The sequence below is a fragment of the Lepidochelys kempii genome, chromosome 1, assembly GCF_965140285.1.
Source record: "Lepidochelys kempii isolate rLepKem1 chromosome 1, rLepKem1.hap1, whole genome shotgun sequence".
Taxonomy (NCBI): Eukaryota; Metazoa; Chordata; order Testudines; family Cheloniidae; genus Lepidochelys; species Lepidochelys kempii.
The window spans coordinates 227,129,582-227,146,736 of record NC_136380.1 but is presented as its reverse complement, the minus strand read 5'-3'; the positions used below and the strand labels follow the sequence as shown (position 1 = coordinate 227,146,736).

At 41.8% G+C, this 17,155-nt stretch overlaps 1 protein-coding gene across 1 annotated transcript in view; it reads left to right on the top strand.

The window, feature by feature from the left end:
- The window catches only part of FBLN1 (fibulin 1), a 102,647-nt gene extending 90,704 nt beyond the window's left edge, over positions 1 to 11,943 (top strand). Inside the window, exon 17 of the mRNA XM_073329642.2 lies at positions 10,836 to 11,943. Within this exon, the coding sequence (XP_073185743.1) occupies positions 10,836 to 10,975 (140 nt within the window). The 3' untranslated portion in view covers positions 10,976 to 11,943. The remainder of the gene's footprint in view (positions 1 to 10,835) is intronic.
- Positions 11,944 to 17,155: the final 5,212 nt, after the last annotated feature.

The following is a 17,155-nucleotide window of genomic DNA, read 5'->3' as shown; positions in this document are numbered from 1 at the left end:
CCTACTTCCCTTTTTCTTCCTCATCGTTTTTATTTACACTGAGGAAAACCAATGGATCTTTCTCTGAACCTGCTGCACAGCTTGCCTCTCTGGCTACCTAGCCTGACGTCTCCAGGCAGCTTCTGGCCATAGGTAGGCAGGCTGGCTAGGCAGTAGGGCCAGCCTGGAGGAACGGACCAACTGAATGTGTGACCCAACCTCTGAAATGCACGAAGGCATGACAGAGCTGTCAAATGAAACACATGACACTTGGCAGCCATGTTTAGTGTCCAGTCCTGCTCCTGTTGAAGTAAATAGAACTGTTGCCATCAGCTTCAGTGGCAGAAGTAACAGGGGCATAGATCGCAAGCCAGCCAATTTCCCCTCATTATTTCTTAAACAGGTCCCCATTGCCCCAGGCTCCTACAGGCCTGATCAGAACTGGCAGCTGAAGTCTCCTCCTCTGGCAAACCACAGCAGGTTCTGCAGAGAGTAGCTGTCACCATAGCATGGCTGTTAGAAGTTGACTGACAGGCAAAGCTACTGCAATCTTTCCCCCCCTCTTTGCAGCCTGTGACTATATTTCACAATGAAAATGACACTAACAAATGTACTGAAGGAGCTGTATGTTGTACAATATTCAATGTGACATTCCATATGCTATTTTTATGGTGCACTCTCGCTGATTATTTTCATATATTCTAAATTGCACTGAGGGTCCCACTCCCAATAAAGTCTATGAAAAAAATTCCCACAGACCTCAGTGGTGCCAGATCAAGCCAAAAATAAACAACTATTTAATAGTTCTACCTGTTTATTTTTAAAGAAAAGTGAACAGCTAGATATGCTGACACTTGTTTGGCTACGTTTGGTATTTCAAATATGCAGCCAATTTTTTCCCTTTTCAAATACCCTTTCCAGGGTGTCTCTTTAAAAGTACATCACATAAAAAAACAGACAAAAAAGTGTGCGTTATTCTCAGTAGAGCTGAATTAATATGTACACTGCAGATTAAGACTCCAGAATGTGGTTCATTCCTCATTTGGACTCAATATCAGCTACCATGTACCCTTTACTCTTCCCATAATTCCATGACTATTTATCCCAAGTTGATTTCTGAGCACCCAGGAGTCTTACAGTTAAACCATTTAATACAATCTATTGGCTTCTTTTTCAAGACAAGTCCTTTATCCTCACCAAAGATAGGCTGCATTTAGTACTTCCATGTAAAATCAAGTGTGAGATTTTACTTTATTCAAAATAATCATGTCATTGGATTTATCTGAGGACAAAAAGTGCTTCTATCTGTTAAGCTGCCAGCTAAGAGAAATCACAAGAAGGAGACCGGGACAAGAAAACAAACAAAACTGTTTATTAGTTTTGTTCTTATGTTTTCGTGCTATAAGGACACAGCAAATGACTTTTAGAAGAGCAACAATGGTAATTGTTTCAGAGTAGCAGCCGTGTTAGTCTGTATTCGCAAAACGAAAAGGAGTACTTGTGGCACCTTAGAGACTAACCAATTTATTTGAGCATAAGCTTTTGTGAGCTACAGCTCACTTCATCGGATGCATAAAGTGGAAAATGCAGTAAGGATGTTTTATACACACAGACCATGAAAAAATGGGTGTTTATCACTTCTGACTCTGCACCATTAAAATCAATAGGAGCTTTGTCATTGATCTCAGTGGAGAGAGGATCAAGCCTATGCACAATGGTCATTACTAACATTTGCTTGTTCCAATAAATGGGTATCTCTGTGACGCAAATTTTCCATGGGTTAAGTGAGGGTGCTAAAGAGAATAAGGGTAGTCTTGTAGTTAAGGACCTGAGCTCAGGAGATCTGGGTTCAATTCCTGACTCTACAACAGGCTTCCTACGTGCCTTTGGGTAAGTCACTTCATCTCTTTGTGCTTCAATTCTCCATCTGTAAAATGGGGATAATAAATACTATCTTCCACCCTTTGTCTATATTTTTATTGAAGATCTTCGGGGTAGGGGCTGTCTCTTACTCTGTGTTTGTGTGGAGTCTAGCACAACCTTATCTTGGTTGGGGCTTCTGGGCTGCACTGGAATACTAATACTTAAAAATTAATGGGGGAAGTTTAACTAAAAACAGCTGCCCTATGCAGAGACACAAGTTACCGAAGGTTGGGTGATAGGGATTGTGATATCCAAACTACCCCAGATATAATTGTGACATGTCTGTAATAAATAGGTGCTGTATGTTGGGAATGACTGAAACATTTGTTGAAGAGTTGAGCTAATCAAAATTGATTGCAATTCTTTAGTTTACATTTATAATCTTGTTGCCTTACATTTAATAACCCTTGTCCGATAGAGTCTGGATTTCCTGAAGCCAAATCCTAATGCAAAAATAGGATCAGGCGCTCTGGATTGTACTCCCTAATGGGTTAATGTGGTCATAAAGTGGTTCTCCCAAGTTCAAGATTCAGGCTTATTAGCAAATCGACTGCATAATACAAAAATACAAGCAGAAACCAGACATGGAGGTGAACTGCCTGAGGGTCCTACATATTTCAAAGGGGAAAAATGTAATTATATCTTAGAGATATAGACAAGCCAAGAAATACCTGCAGCATCTGATTATAATAATAGAAATATTGATGAAAGGATTAACAATATTAACACTACTGTCTTATTTATCTAATGTTCTCTCTTAAGTAACACCTCAGTCATTTAGATTTCAAAATCAGTACTAATTTCTCTAAGGATTTTTATGAATTTGCTATTTTTATTATTAATTATTATTATTATAATAGAACTCACTTGAAAATGAAAATTACATATTATTCTTTAAGATGTCCTTTGTATGCATGCCGCTTTACAAGACAAATTCCCTTCCCCCAAAGAGTTTATAATCTAGACTGAATCAAGGTTTCAAAAAAAGGGGGAGGAGAAGAGAGACCCATGAAAGCAAAGTCCTTGAGCAATTAAAAATCTTGTTAATTCCATATGGGAGGGAGGTGTATGTGTGTGTTTTAGTTTTGACATGAGCTAAGCTCTCAACTAAAGGATTAAGCTATGAGATAGGTGCGCAGAATGGATTGTTAGTGGTGGAAGGCCAGATGAAAAGTGAGAATTTAGAAGGGACTTGATGAAAGAGTGCAAGGTTGCTTGGCATCATGTAAGAAGGAGACTGTTCTAGACATAGGAAATGGCATGAAAAGTAACATGGAGTTGCCAGAAAGAGATTAAGGGTTCCGACAGGCAGACTCAGGTTGTAGAGTCGAATGATTGAATGAGGGTGTATTAGGAGAGCAGGAGCAAGGATCCAAGATGCAGGCATGGGTAACAGTGTGCCAAGCCTTGAAAGTGAGATGAGGCTATGAATTTGATCATGGAAAAATCAGGAAGGCAGGGTGTGTGTGTTTGTGTGGAGGAACAAAGGAAGATAACTTTGCGGTGTATTGAATGAACTGACAGGGGTGCTGGAACAATTTGTGTAGTGCGGGTGCTGAGAGCCACTGAACCAAACTGTAAACCCTGTATATAATGGAAACCACTGCAAGCCAGGGGGTGCAGGAGCACCCCTAGTTCCAGCATCTATGTGAACTGGATTGGGGAGAGATGAAAGACCAGGAGGTTGAAGAAAAGTTACTGACGTTAGAGACAATGAGATCATGGACCAGACTTTTAACGGTGGGGTCAGGTAGGAAGAGGTGGATTTTGCAGGTGATAAAGAAGAAGTGACAAGATTTGGTGGGAATCCAGTTGGGAGGGAAAGTGGACAGAGAGAAATGACTCCAAACTGAGTAATAGCAAATAGCAAACTCAGGGAGCTCTGTGATTAAGGTCTGAAGTGGTATAGAGAAAGTTTCTTTAGGACAGGTGAGACAACACCACTATTATGCTTGTTATTAATCTACATTCTTGAAGGTGGGGGAAAGGTTCCAGAGAAGAGGTAGGCAGTGATACAAGATGGCAAAGGATAAGGAAACTATGCAGTTGGGGAGATGGGGAGGGTTTTGAATCAAAGAGACCGCTCAGGGTGTTCAAAACAGAGAAGATGAGAGATAAAGATTAGGGCTGTCAAGTGATTAAAAAAATTAATCACGATTAATCACACTATTAAAAAAATTAATTGTGATCAATCACAGATTAATTGCACTGTTAAACAATAATAGGATGCCATTTATTTAAATAGTTTTGGATGTCTTCTACATTTTCAAATATATTTATTTCACTTACAACACAGAATACAAAGTGTACAGTGCTCATTTATATTTATTTTTTATTACAAATATTTGCACTGTAAAAAACTAAAGAAATAGTATTTTTCAATTCACCTAATACAAGTACTGTAGTGCAGTCTCTTTATCATGAAAGTTGAACTTGCAAATGTAGAATTATGTACAAAAAAACTTCATTCAAAAATAAAACTAAGTCCACTCAGTCCTACTTCTGGTTCAGCAAATCGCTCAAACAAACAAGTTTGTTTACATTTATAGGAGATAATGCTGCCTGCTTCTTGTTTATAATATCACCTGAAAGTGAGAACAGGCATTCACATGACACTGTTGTAGCCGGTGTTGCAAGATATTTATGTGCCAGATGCACTAAAGATTCATGTGTCTCTTCATGCTTCAACCACATGCATCCTTGCTGAAAATGGGTTCTACCTGATAACTATCTAAAACAGTGCGGATCGACGCATGTTCATTTTAATCATCTGAGTCAGCCAGATGCCACCAGCAGAAGGTTGATTTTCTTTTTTGGTGGTTTAGGTTCTGTAGTTTCCGCATTGGAGTGTTGCTCTTAAGACTTCTGAAAGCATGCTCTACACCTCGTCCCTCTCAGTTTTTGGAAGCCACTTCAGATTCTTAAACCTTGGGTCGAGTGCTGTAGCTATCTTTAGAAATCTCACATTGGTACCTTCTTTGCATTTTGTCAAATCTGCAGAGAAAGTGTTCTTAAAACAAACAACAGGTGCTGGGTCATTATCCGAGACTGCTATAACATGAAATATATGGCAAAATGTGGGTAAACAGAGTAGTACACGTACAGTTCTCCCCCCAAGGAGTTTAGTCACAAATTTAATTAATTACTTTTTTTAACGAGCATCATCAGCATGGAAGCATGTCCTCTGGAATGATGGCCAAAGCATGAAGGGGCATATGAATGTTTAGCATATCTGGCACGTAAAGACCTTGCAATGCCGGCTACAAAAGTGCCATGCGAATGCCTGTTCACAATGTCACCAGAAAGTGAGAACAAGAAGTGGGCACCATTATCTACTGTAAATGTAAACAAACTTGTTTGTATCAGTGATTGGCTGAACAAGAAGTAGGACTGAGTGGACTTCTAGGCTCTAAAGTTTTACATTGTTTTGTTTTTGAGTGTAATTAGGTAACAAAAAAAATCCTACATGTGTAAGTTGCACTTTCACGATAAAGAGATTTCACAACAGTACTTGTATGAGGTGAACTGAAAAATACTATTTCTTTTGTTTGCTGTTTTTACAGTGCAAATATTTGTAATAAAAAATAACAATATAAAGTGAGCATTGTCTGCTTTGTATACTGTGTTGTAATTGAAATCATTATATTTGAAAATGTAGGAAAACATCCAAAAAATTTCAATTGGTATTCTATTGTTTAACAGTGCGATTAAAACTATGATTAATCTCAATTAATTTTTTTAGTCCCGATTCATTTTTTTTAGTTAATCACGTGAGTTAATTGCTTTTAATTGAAAGCCCTAATAAAGATGAATAGATTTTTATAGACTCTAAGGCAAGAAAGAATCATTATGGTCATCTACTCTGACCTACTCCATAAGACAGGCCAGCATAATATTTCACCTAGTTATTCCTGCATCAGGTTCGTAGTTTGAGAAGACACCAAAAGTGGTGAGAAACCCTTGCCTACATTTAGTACACATGGTTATTTGGGACCCAAATATGCATACTGTCTTTGTTTAAAAAGCAAAAGACACAGTAGGTGTGCAACCTGGAGCCTGTTTATGACCCACCTTTTAGTATTGCTTTGATTTCTGATGTAGGCACTGTCATATTGTACGTGCAACATTTGAGTACATCTGCAGCCGCTAGTAGCAAATATCTCCAATAGCCAGAAATGGGACACTTGATGGGGAGGGCTCTGAGTTACTTCAGAGAATTCTTTCCCAGGTGTGTGTGAGTTTTGCCCACATGCTCAGGGTCTAATTGATTGCCATATTTGGGGTCAGGAAGGAATTTCCCCCCCAGGTCAGATTAGCAGTATACAACCAAGGAAAATCAGCAGTGACTGTAATATTTGAATGTAATAAACGGTGACTGTAATATTTGAATGTGTGTGCCCCAATTCCACATGTGGGCGCTAGGATGGCCAATTTTGGTTGGACATATTATTGTCAAATGACAATCTTTAATTAAAAATTGATTGTTAATTCCTGGGAACTCCAGGACAATCCTGGATGGCAACCCGTGGGGTTCAACCTTACAAGGGTGAGAAAGGTGATACTCAGAGCTATGTAAATTGACTTGCACTCGAGTTAATACAACCTAAGGTTGTATTGAGCTAGCTGTTTAACTCTGATTTACATGGCATGCTTCTGTATTTCGGTGAGGGGGCTGTAGATCATCCATTGCAATCACCAGAGCTACTCCATTACTGGTGTAAGTGAGATAAGAAAGTGGCTGCTTTATTCCTGCAATTCTTGACTCTTGTGTATGTTCAAAATTGTAACCTTCCTGTTACTGTAAAGTATGTTTTTGTACTTAATATTAATATTCAACTAAAAATGCTGGAAGGAGCCAGACCACAAAGCTGAACCTTACCTTTGGTCTGCCAAAATGCATCGTGAAACAACATGTTTGTGCAAATGCTGCCGTGCCTGATAAATCTGCTTCGTGTAAAAGCAGTCGTAAGTACTACATGTGGCATTTTAGATGAAAGCTTTTGAAACAGTGATTGATACTAATAACCAAACTTGTGTATTAAATATACTGGGCCTGATTCTCAAGCGCTTTGCCCCTTGTGTAGGCACCTGCCCCTGTGCAAAGTGGGTGTAAAGCACCACAGTCATTGTGAAGGCAAGGAGAGAATTCTCATGGGGTAGCACTTTGCACACATAAATGACTGAAGAAAATGCAAGGCCTTGGAGGATCAGACCCTTCTTAAAAACTGATGACAAATTATGGCACATGATCTAAAATAATGTCTCAAAACCGCTTCCAGGACAACTGTAGCAGATTTACCGGAATCTGGATAACTGAATAGCCTTTGTCCTATAAGGCCCCATTACAAGCTTTTCAGCAGCTCTGGTGTATGGTTTTCTGTGCTTGTAAGAGGAAAAGGATCAATTGTTCCATGTATCACTTGTTATCAAAAGGAAGAAACAGAAACTCTTGATGAGCAAATGTTACTGATTATTGTACACTAGGCGGTCCTACTGCATGTGTTTGTCCACCAGATCATTTTACAGTTAATTTCTTTCACATATCATAAAACCCTAATGTGGCACAGCAGGGAAGCTTCTCCAGAAATCGGACTTAGAGAGGGTTCAGCTTCATCTATACTACCTGTAAGGAAGCCTGGCCAAGCAGCTCCTACATATTTGATGGAGGAGGAGTTTTGTGTTCCGCTGGCTTTTTAATTTTATTTCTGTTTTGCAATTTATTGCAGGGGCACTCCTTTTTTATTTTGTATACAAATCTAAATAGATAAAAAAATCTGTTTTTTAAAACAAAGAACTATTGAAAGAATATAGGATACACCACATTCCACATATTTTACCACAGCGAGTCTTAACAAAAACATCACACTTCAATTTTCTGTACAAAACTTTCATTTGAGCAGTATTTACTCCCAGGCCCATGATTAGTCTTGATTTTAAAGCAGCAGCAAAGTAACGATAGAGGAACTGTCAAATTGTACACGGTGCCTTTGTTCTTTCCCTCTATCAGCTGCTTCTAAAAGCAAACTTAAATTTCACCTGTCTTTTACTAAGCACTTATTTGAATGAATCAGAAGAGACAATAAAGATGAAATGTAATGGCATTTGGCTACAATCACTGCCCTGCACTTTAAATGGGTTGCAGGGTTGGGAGGGGATTGGCTGGCTGGCTGGAAGAAGAGGGCAATGCTTTCTGGCTTGGAGGAAGAGGAGGGGGATAGAGTCAGTCAGTCAGCAGTCAGTGTGGTGGATGACTCACCACTTAGGAATGAGGGGCCTGGGTCTGGCCCCTCCCCTCATTCACTCGGAACAGGCTGGGCAGCACCCACCCTTCCTCCCTATTAAGGTCACAAATAAGCTGGGTGATTAGCTATATCTGCTGTGGGCATTATGCTAGCTGCCCCGCTATGGGGGGCTGGGAAGGAATTTTTCCCTTACCACCATATTGGCCAGGTGCAGTGGGGGGTTTTTTGCCTTCCTCGCAGCAGGTTCAGGTGGGCTCTGTTCAGGCATAGCATGACGGGTGGTAGGCCATATATCGGAACTCTTTATTTAAGTGTATAATGGATGTTCAGTGCAGATACTCCATACGTTAAGGCAAAAAAGAACGGATAAATGGTTTGGAAAAGGAATTAAGGAGACGTGCTTGGTAATTGAGCAAGCTGGGGGCAGTTGGGGCCTCCTCTGATTGGTACAGCAGGGAGCCAACCCCCCATCATTCTAGTCCACCTTAAGCCCTCCTACGAGGGGGAGAGGGTGGTCGGTAAGGTCCTGGCAAGGGAATTGCTGGAGGGACCTAGATGAAAGGGGGGGGAGCTCGTGGAAGCCCCCTCCCTTGGCATTGGCTGGAATTAGAGGTGCCTGGCAGTGGATCTGCTGGAGGGACATGAACAGAAAGGGGAGGGGGGGGAGAAGGGGTTGAAAAAAAGCCCTCACCACCACCCCCCCAAGTGAATTGTGGGGGTTTTCACCTGCACTGCACATTTTATCCGCTGGGTTAATCCCAGACATCCAATAATAAAGTTGCGGCCTGATTAAACCCATATCTAATGTCTCCTGTCCTTTCAGCATAGCCAGACACTAGCCATAATGCTCAGAAGTTCTGTACTGTAGCATCAACCATCTTAGACACAATTGCATGACTACATAAATTGTGGTGTGCAATCTGACTTTGAGTGAATAGATTGAGAGGTGAGACTAAAAATATTAAAGGATTACTCAGTAGGAACACTAGCCCTTACCCTCTGAACATTACTAAAGAACAAGAAAGAAATTAAGTGGATTAAATATTAGATGCTATTGATTGGATTCCATAGTGCAAATTCACATCAGTGAGGTGGAAGATGATTTCCACAATAACGTCATGTAATATTATTAAAACACTTCCTACCATACAGGAAGGGGAATTCCAGAGAGAGTGTTTTTTTCCCCCCTACACAGCCCTTGCTACCACAAGTCAATTTTACAAGGTGCAGGATACTGGCCAAGAAAGCTTTAAAAAAAAAAAAATGTAGGGGGAAAAGGATGCTTTAAAAGAAGTGTATTCATTAAATATGGCAAGCAAAATGAATGTGGTGAAAAGTTTGCTATTTTACTACATGCTGAAGATATTAGTCAGTATTTAAACAGAACAGAGCTGTAATGTCATCACTGCACTAGAAAAAAGGTGCTGACAGCCTACATAAGCAAACGTTTATCTCCACCATCAGATCTTAAGCCAATGTGTTCTTAGGGAACTGCTCTAAGAATTCTTTTGGAATTCCATAAGGACGGTGTGCTATATGCTTTGAAACATAACCCCTAAGGAGGAATAAGACTAAAATAATCCCCTCCAACTATCTTTCCTACCAAATCAAATGCCACAGTAACACATCAGCTGTCAGAATCAAGTATTTGAAAAGGGGATTCTATACCAAATTCCTGCTGTCTGTCAGTTAGCTTTGGATTTATATATCTTTGACCACTTTAAACTTCCAAGTACTAATAATAGAGTAGCTGTACGATATGTTTAATATGGAGAATAACATAGTTCATGGAAGCAAATCTTGTGTAATTTTGATTTAGGGCAAAGCTCCCACTGACTTTAATGGTGCAGGATCAGGGCCTTAGCCCCCAGTTCCTGCACCTATTCTGTTTGGCTGCAGAGGTCTGCCCATGCAGAACAAATTGCAAGATTAGGCCTTAAAAAGTATAACTGATTGCTCCACTATCATTTTATTTGTTCATCATATGTCCCACTGCAGATGAAGCAATGTGAAAGTGATGTATTTAAAATGTGATCAGCTGTAACAACAGAGATTAGTTTTTAAAATTAAACAACATGTTTCAAACAACACTAGGCCAGATTCGGATAGTCACGTTCCTTACTCACCTTGCATACTTACCTCCTTCCAGCTGTCATCCTACTGCTTTCAGTGGGATTGTTTATAATAATTTGGCCCACTATAATATGAAAATTGGTGGTGATTGATGTGTATATGAGAAGTGCTTATTAACAATTAGCGTTCCTTGTAATCTCTCCTGTCTGAAATAGAGTGGAAAGTTCATTCTTGGTGTTCTATGTAGCCATCTCTTTGTACATTCTCTAGTATAATCTGCATCTTGCTTTACTTAAATCAATGTTTTATGTTCTATTTTTAGAAAAATAGTTTGCATAGATTGGGCAAAAGGTGGAAGAAAATATTGGTAACTGCAGAGTATTCAGCGTTTCTTCCATTATCAGTGTTTTAGTAATGGTACTGAAAACAGGAGCTGGGGAAAATATGAAAGGGGAATAATCATTGCCTTGTTGTATGTTTGCAAACCAGACTGACATTCTGTAAATGTAATAGTTAATCAAAAGTATTCACAACCCCATATAGTCTACAGTTAATCAGAAACCATTTCATTTCACTGCATTAAACTTCATTGCTTATTTTTGTTTTTTCCCCCCACAGGTGTAGTTCGTCAGGTGAAGCCCATTGTTGGACCTTTCCATGCCATTCTGAAACTGGAGATGAACTATGTGATTAAAGGGATTGTCTCTCATCGTAATATTGTCAACGTGCACATCTTTGTGTCTGAATATTGGTTTTAGTAGAGCTTTAAAATCTGAAACAAGCAAGCCACTGCAGACTAAATCCTTACCACAAACTATTATGTTATATGCCTGTTTGTAAAACCCAATAGTTTGTGTTTAATATTTGGAATATAGTTTAATTAAGACAAGTACCAAGTTATGTTGACTAGATGTAGGATGGAGCGAAATAAATGAACCTGATCTAATGGTGTTTATAAATAAGTATGGTATAAAAGTGCTCATCTGCTTAGTGAATTTAATTTTTTTTGTAAATGTTCAAGCAAATCTTAACTATTGCTCCTTTACCTGATAGCCAGCACTATAAAGGACATGGGAGAAATGGACTAGCCCTAGACCATTGTAATGAATGTGGTACCACTGGAGGAAAGTCCAAAAAGTAATGAGTCATTTTGCCTCAAATTTTTGGGTGCCCAATTTGAAATATCTGAAAAGGCCTGATTTTCAAAAAATGCCAAAATATCCACCCTCTGAAAATCAGGCCCCTTTAAATTAATTCAAGATGCGCATCCAAAATCAATTGTCATTTTTAAAATCTTGGCCTAAAGATTTAAAAAAAGCTGTTTGGCCACAGTTACAAGAGGAGTTGCAAAAGGAAGTAAAGCTAGCAAGAGGAACAAGTCTTTGCACATATCAGATAAAACACTCATGTTTTGTACCTCTTATTTGATTATAAAATGAAGCATGTGTTGGATCCAACTTAACCAAATACCTCTAATTTGAAATAATCTATTGCAAGAATTACAGCATATTGCCTACACTCCAAACCAACATATACTCACCAGTACATTGGAATTCTAGATAAACACCTCCAGAAAGTAAAGCACAGTACAATATATATTTTTTAAACTTTGTAAAGAAACTAGTATGTTAAGCTATAGACTTTTCTGAGCACCAGACCAAAACATATGCAATAATATAATGAAACTCTCTTAAATAAATTAATGTTGAATGTATGTTCTGGGCATCCAAGTAATGAAAATAATGTATCTTTTTATTACAAAAGTGAAAATAAACAGCTCCATGTTTGTTTTGGTCTGTAATTGAGAATCCTGAAGAAAAAAAGAGTTAGTGGGAAAATACCCGTGTTTCTTCTTTTTCCTGCTTATCTGAGAAACACACACACACACAACCCTGCCAGTTCACCCACCCATTATTAGACAAACACTTGCCTTTTAACTAGCATATAGGTTCTTTATCCAAACCCCACTGAAGTCGATGGGAGGCCAGTCTACCTCAGGCACAAACTGGGAGTTTATAACAAAAACATTCTCACATATAAGTTTTGACTAAAGAATATTTGATTGATTATATTAAATTACACCTTACTTACTGAACACTCCCTGGATTACTGTACATAATTTGGCTTTCAGGATGCCATCATGAAACAGTGATAATCTAAAACATATCCAGTGTTCTCAAAGGCTCCCTGGACAATACTCAGTGTCTCCTTAAATAGTTTCCATATTTAGATAGAAAGATGTTGGGGTAGCAAGTGGATTCAGAGCAGGTGCCTTTCATCATTCAACCAATGGAAGGAGATTTTTGGATAACCCCAAATCACAAGAAACACCTTGTCTTCAGGGATTATTAGCCATTTTAAATTGTTCTTTAAAAAAAGAAAAGAAAACAAAAAAACCCCCACTTTATTATATTGAATTAATAGTGCCTGAGAAAATGGAGATGAGAGAGATCCATTGAGTCATCTAATTCTCCTCCTAGCCAATGCAGGAAAAATAAATAGCATCAGTATCAAAAACCAGGAAAACTGGTTCCATCTGATTATCTAGATTGTAGTTTGTGATTGCTCATTTCCTGTATAGTTAGTTGCATCAGAAAGAACTTCAGTACAGTAAAATATAACTTTTAGGCTCAAACTAATGAACAAACTCATTTACAACCTCCTTTACTCTTATTCCTCCACCTCCACTCCTATCCAGTCCACTTTTTTGGATAAAATACTGAAAATGGGGATGGCAAAAGACATCACTACTATTTCCTGGAAAACTATTTTCTTATAGTGTATCCAAATAATCTGAAATTGTAACCAGCTTTTTGAATAGCCTGGAAGTCATGAGATAGTACTTATCCAGCAGTGATTTTATGTTTCACATCTAATGAAGATAGTGATTGCTCAGTGCCATAGTCACCATGACATTCCTTAATTTATAGTAGTCCCGTAGAGTAAATCAGAACATTTAATGACAACAGGAAAGGATAGATATTCATCTAATCCAAGCGTGTCGCATTCAACTTTACAAGCATTACAAATAGCATGAAGTCAGATAAAAATTTGTAGTATGTATGTGTGAATGACACTAATTAGAGCTAGCCCAATGGGAAAATATATTCATGAGTTTGTCCACAGAATCCACTGCAATTTGGTTCAAAATGTTTTTGAACCCTTTGGTTCATTTTTCTTCCCAGACACTGTTTCTGATTGCATGGATGTCAGCACAGGCACTTTTATTCACATAAATACTGGTATTCATATACAAATGAGCAAGTTTCTTCTGACAACAAGAGTATGCACTACCATTATTATTCTGTTTATTAAAAATTGTCATCCACTCAGAACAGAATCAATAACAGATGATTTAGGAGATAAGTCACATAGTAAATAATGAATAGTCATAAGGCTCAAAAGCAAGTAATACATAGACCCAGGCTCTCTAAAGAGGCACAGTTGTATTCAGCAAAAGGCTTGTGGTGGTAAGTTTTAAGTGGGTAAAGGTTGACTCTCTAATTATAGGGATGGCAAATGCTAGCCTTGTCCCCAGTATGAGAGAGATCTTTCGGTTGTTCTGTCTTTCACAGACTGTCCACTGCCCCTTGAGGCAGTGATTCTTGTCTGCCAGCACTGGTACATAGGTAGATCCTAGCTATGCTCACTGGGCTACAGGAGCTGCTACCAGGGTATTGCTGTACATTTAAGCTCTGATTAGGGACTGTCCGCACCATTGGAGAAATGCAGAGTGGCTGGAGGACACCAAGAATTGGGCCCAAGGTCTGTACTTTGTTCAAAGTGTTTGGTGGATGATAATGAATAAAAAACAACTAGGGAAAAGCTTCGTCAGTTTGTAGATACTTTGGCTTTTTTTTAAAAAAAAAAAATCCTCCCACTTAAAAAACAAATGAACCCAAAAAACTTCCTGAGGGGATTTATAATTTATTAGCAGACAGAGAAGGGAAAATTGCATAGTGCATGCAATCTTAGTAGACCTATTAAAGAGCTCCAGACAATATCTAAAAGAAACACAAACAAATTTCCTAATAGTGTTCACAACAGTATATTCCATATAGAATAGTCGGATATGTTTGTGCCATGATGACAAAAGTTATTTCATGATTTGCAGAGAAATACTCTGGGGTATTGCACGATAGTTTTAATACTTCATGTCATGAAAAACCATGCATATTGATGATTGTAGACAATTCATTGGTATCTAAATCTAAAAAGTAGCACAAACCCACATGTCTATGACTGGTGGATTTAGCATTTGATTCCTTAAATTAGTAGACATATGTAATACACACTGTGACAAAAGTTCCTCCTCTGCCTTGGTGAGTCCTGTGCTTATTGGCGGATTTTCTCACCTCAGAGGTTCACGGCAGCCCTCAGTTTGGCCACTTTCATGGCTCAAATCTGCCGTTCACTCAGTTAGCCTCATCACTGGCCAGCTTGGGGAAAGGAAGAACAACAACCCACAGTCCAGTTCAACTCCTCCGGGATCAAGTAGGGAGTTGGGGGGGGATGGAGAAATGGGGGGAACCCAGGCCCACCCACGAGTCTGGGTTCCAGCCCAGGGCCCAGTGGATTGCAGCTCTCTACAGTGGCTCCTGTAACAGCTGCGTGCCAGCTACAACTCCCTGGGCTACTTCCCCATGGCCTCCTCCCAACACCTTCTTTATTCTCACCACAGGACCTTCCTCCTGATATCTAATAATGCTTGTGCTTCTCAGTCTTCCAGTAGTACGCCTTCTCACTCTCAGCTTCCTGCACCTCTTGCTCCCAGCTCCTCGCATGCACACCACAAACTGAACTGAGCTCCTTTTTAAATCCAGGTGCTCTGATTAGCCTGCCTTAATTGATTCTAGCAGCTTCTTGATTGTCTTCAGGTGTTCTAATCAGCCTGTCCGCCTTAACTGTTTCCAGAAAGTTCCTGGTTGTTCTGAAACCTTCCCTGTTACCTTACCCAGGGAAAAGGGACCTACTTAGCCTGCTCTCCTGCTCCTGCCCTCTGGCCTGGGCTTTCCTTGCTTTTTGCCCCTGCTTTCAGCTTCCCCCCCGACCGGGCCAGACGCTCTCCTCCCTTTATTTTCTTTTTGTTGTTTTTTTTTTCTTTCTCTGCTGTTGCTAGAGTGCTGGCCGACTGCCGGCCTGCTGTTAGCCCCCCCGCCGCCTGCCCTCGGACGCTGCTGCCGGTCCAGCTGAACCCCCCCCCCGTGAGGGGGGGGCCTGCTGACCCGCTCCCCGGAGCGGGGGAGTGGAAGGACCCAGCCCTCGGACCCAGCCGCTTGCTGTTTGTCTGCGGACCCGTCTCCAGTCGAGAGGACTCTTATCACTTACTCTGGCATTTCTGGAATGCAAAAAATAAAACCCAAAACAGACAGAGAAAAAGCCATCCACCAGAGGAACACCGCCCGGGGAATCTACAAATCGCCATGGAGGGGGCCTAAGACTGAGTAACTTTTGAACTGTGCTCTCGTGTGGGGGGAGGCCTTGACTGTGTCTTAACTGTGTTTGTAGGGACACAGGGGGTGTGGCATAGAGCTTCTCCCCGATCCATCTGTGTCCTCCCAACCCCCACACTACCATCTTCACCCCCCCCACGCTCCACCATCTTTGCTGGCTGTCCAACATCTGCCTCTGGACTCAGCTGCTCGCCCTGATTCCACCGCGTGGGCCAGAAGCACCAGCCAACCAAACAGGACTCTCTGGACAAGCGTACGGTGGTTCATGTACCCCCCCCCCCGAATTGTCCACCCCACAGCTTGTCCCTTTCTACCTGACCCCAACTCCTGTTAATCACCTGCCGCTGGGGCATCGGCAATGGAGGGCACCAGGGTGACCTCTGCCACTACCATGCCCATCGGCTCCCCAGGCTCCAGGGGAGCCCCCCTGGCCGGCGGGAAAGGCCAGGGCAAGAAGAAGGGGAAGGGCCCCGCTAAAACCACCAGGCCCTCCATGGCAGGGGCCACCCCCACCGCTGCAGCCCCGCCACCGACCATGGCGTCCTCCCCCACTGCCTCCTCCACCAGCAATGCGGATGTCCCTCCCTCAGCCCTCAGGATGTATGCCCAGGGGGCGGCAGCCCCCCCACCTGCCGCCATGTCATCTCTCCCGCCCACCGCCTCCGCCACCATCAATAGCGGCTGGGGCCCCTTTCCCATCATGACAAGGAAGCACGGTGTCCGATGCCTCCTGGTGCCCACCTCGCCCCCCGTGGAGACCTACGTGCGGGAGTTGGCGAGGGTGGTGGGGCCCTCGGCCATTGTGGCGGCCTCCAAAATGTACACGAAGGTCGTTTTCTTCTTAGCATCGGAGGCTGCCGCCCAGGAAGCGGTGGAGAGGGGCCTGGCGGTGGGAGGGGTGTTTGTTTCCCTAGAGCCGCTAGAGGACCTGGGCGTCCGCCTGGTCCTGACCTCTGTCCCTCCTTTTCTCCCAGTGCTGCCCTGGTACCCGCCCTTTCCACCCTGGGGAAACCTGTTTCTGTTATCAGCCCTCTCCCATTGGGCTGCAAGGACCCCACCCTCTGTCACATTTTTTCCTTCCGCCAGCAAGTGCAACTTTTACTGCCATCGGGGGTAGTGTGGGGGGAGGCCTTGACTGTGTCTTAACTGTGTTTGTAGGGACACAGGGGGTGTGGCATGGAGCTTCTCCCCGATCCATCTGTGTCCTCGTGAACCCGGAGGCAACCGTCGTGGCGGATGCCGGCGGGGAGAACCCCGGGGTGGAGGAAAGTGTCCTCTCCTCCATGTTCGAGGAGATCAAGGCCTTAGATCTGACCCTGGTCACCCAAGGGGAGGACGACCTTTTGCCAGCAAATCTCTATCTTGGCAACCTCACTCCACCCCTCTTTTCCCCATGCTCCCTCCCCTTAACTGCTGCTTCCGCTCCACCTCCGAGGAGCCTCTGGACTCCTCCACCGACCTGGCCGCTGATGGCACCCCGCTGAC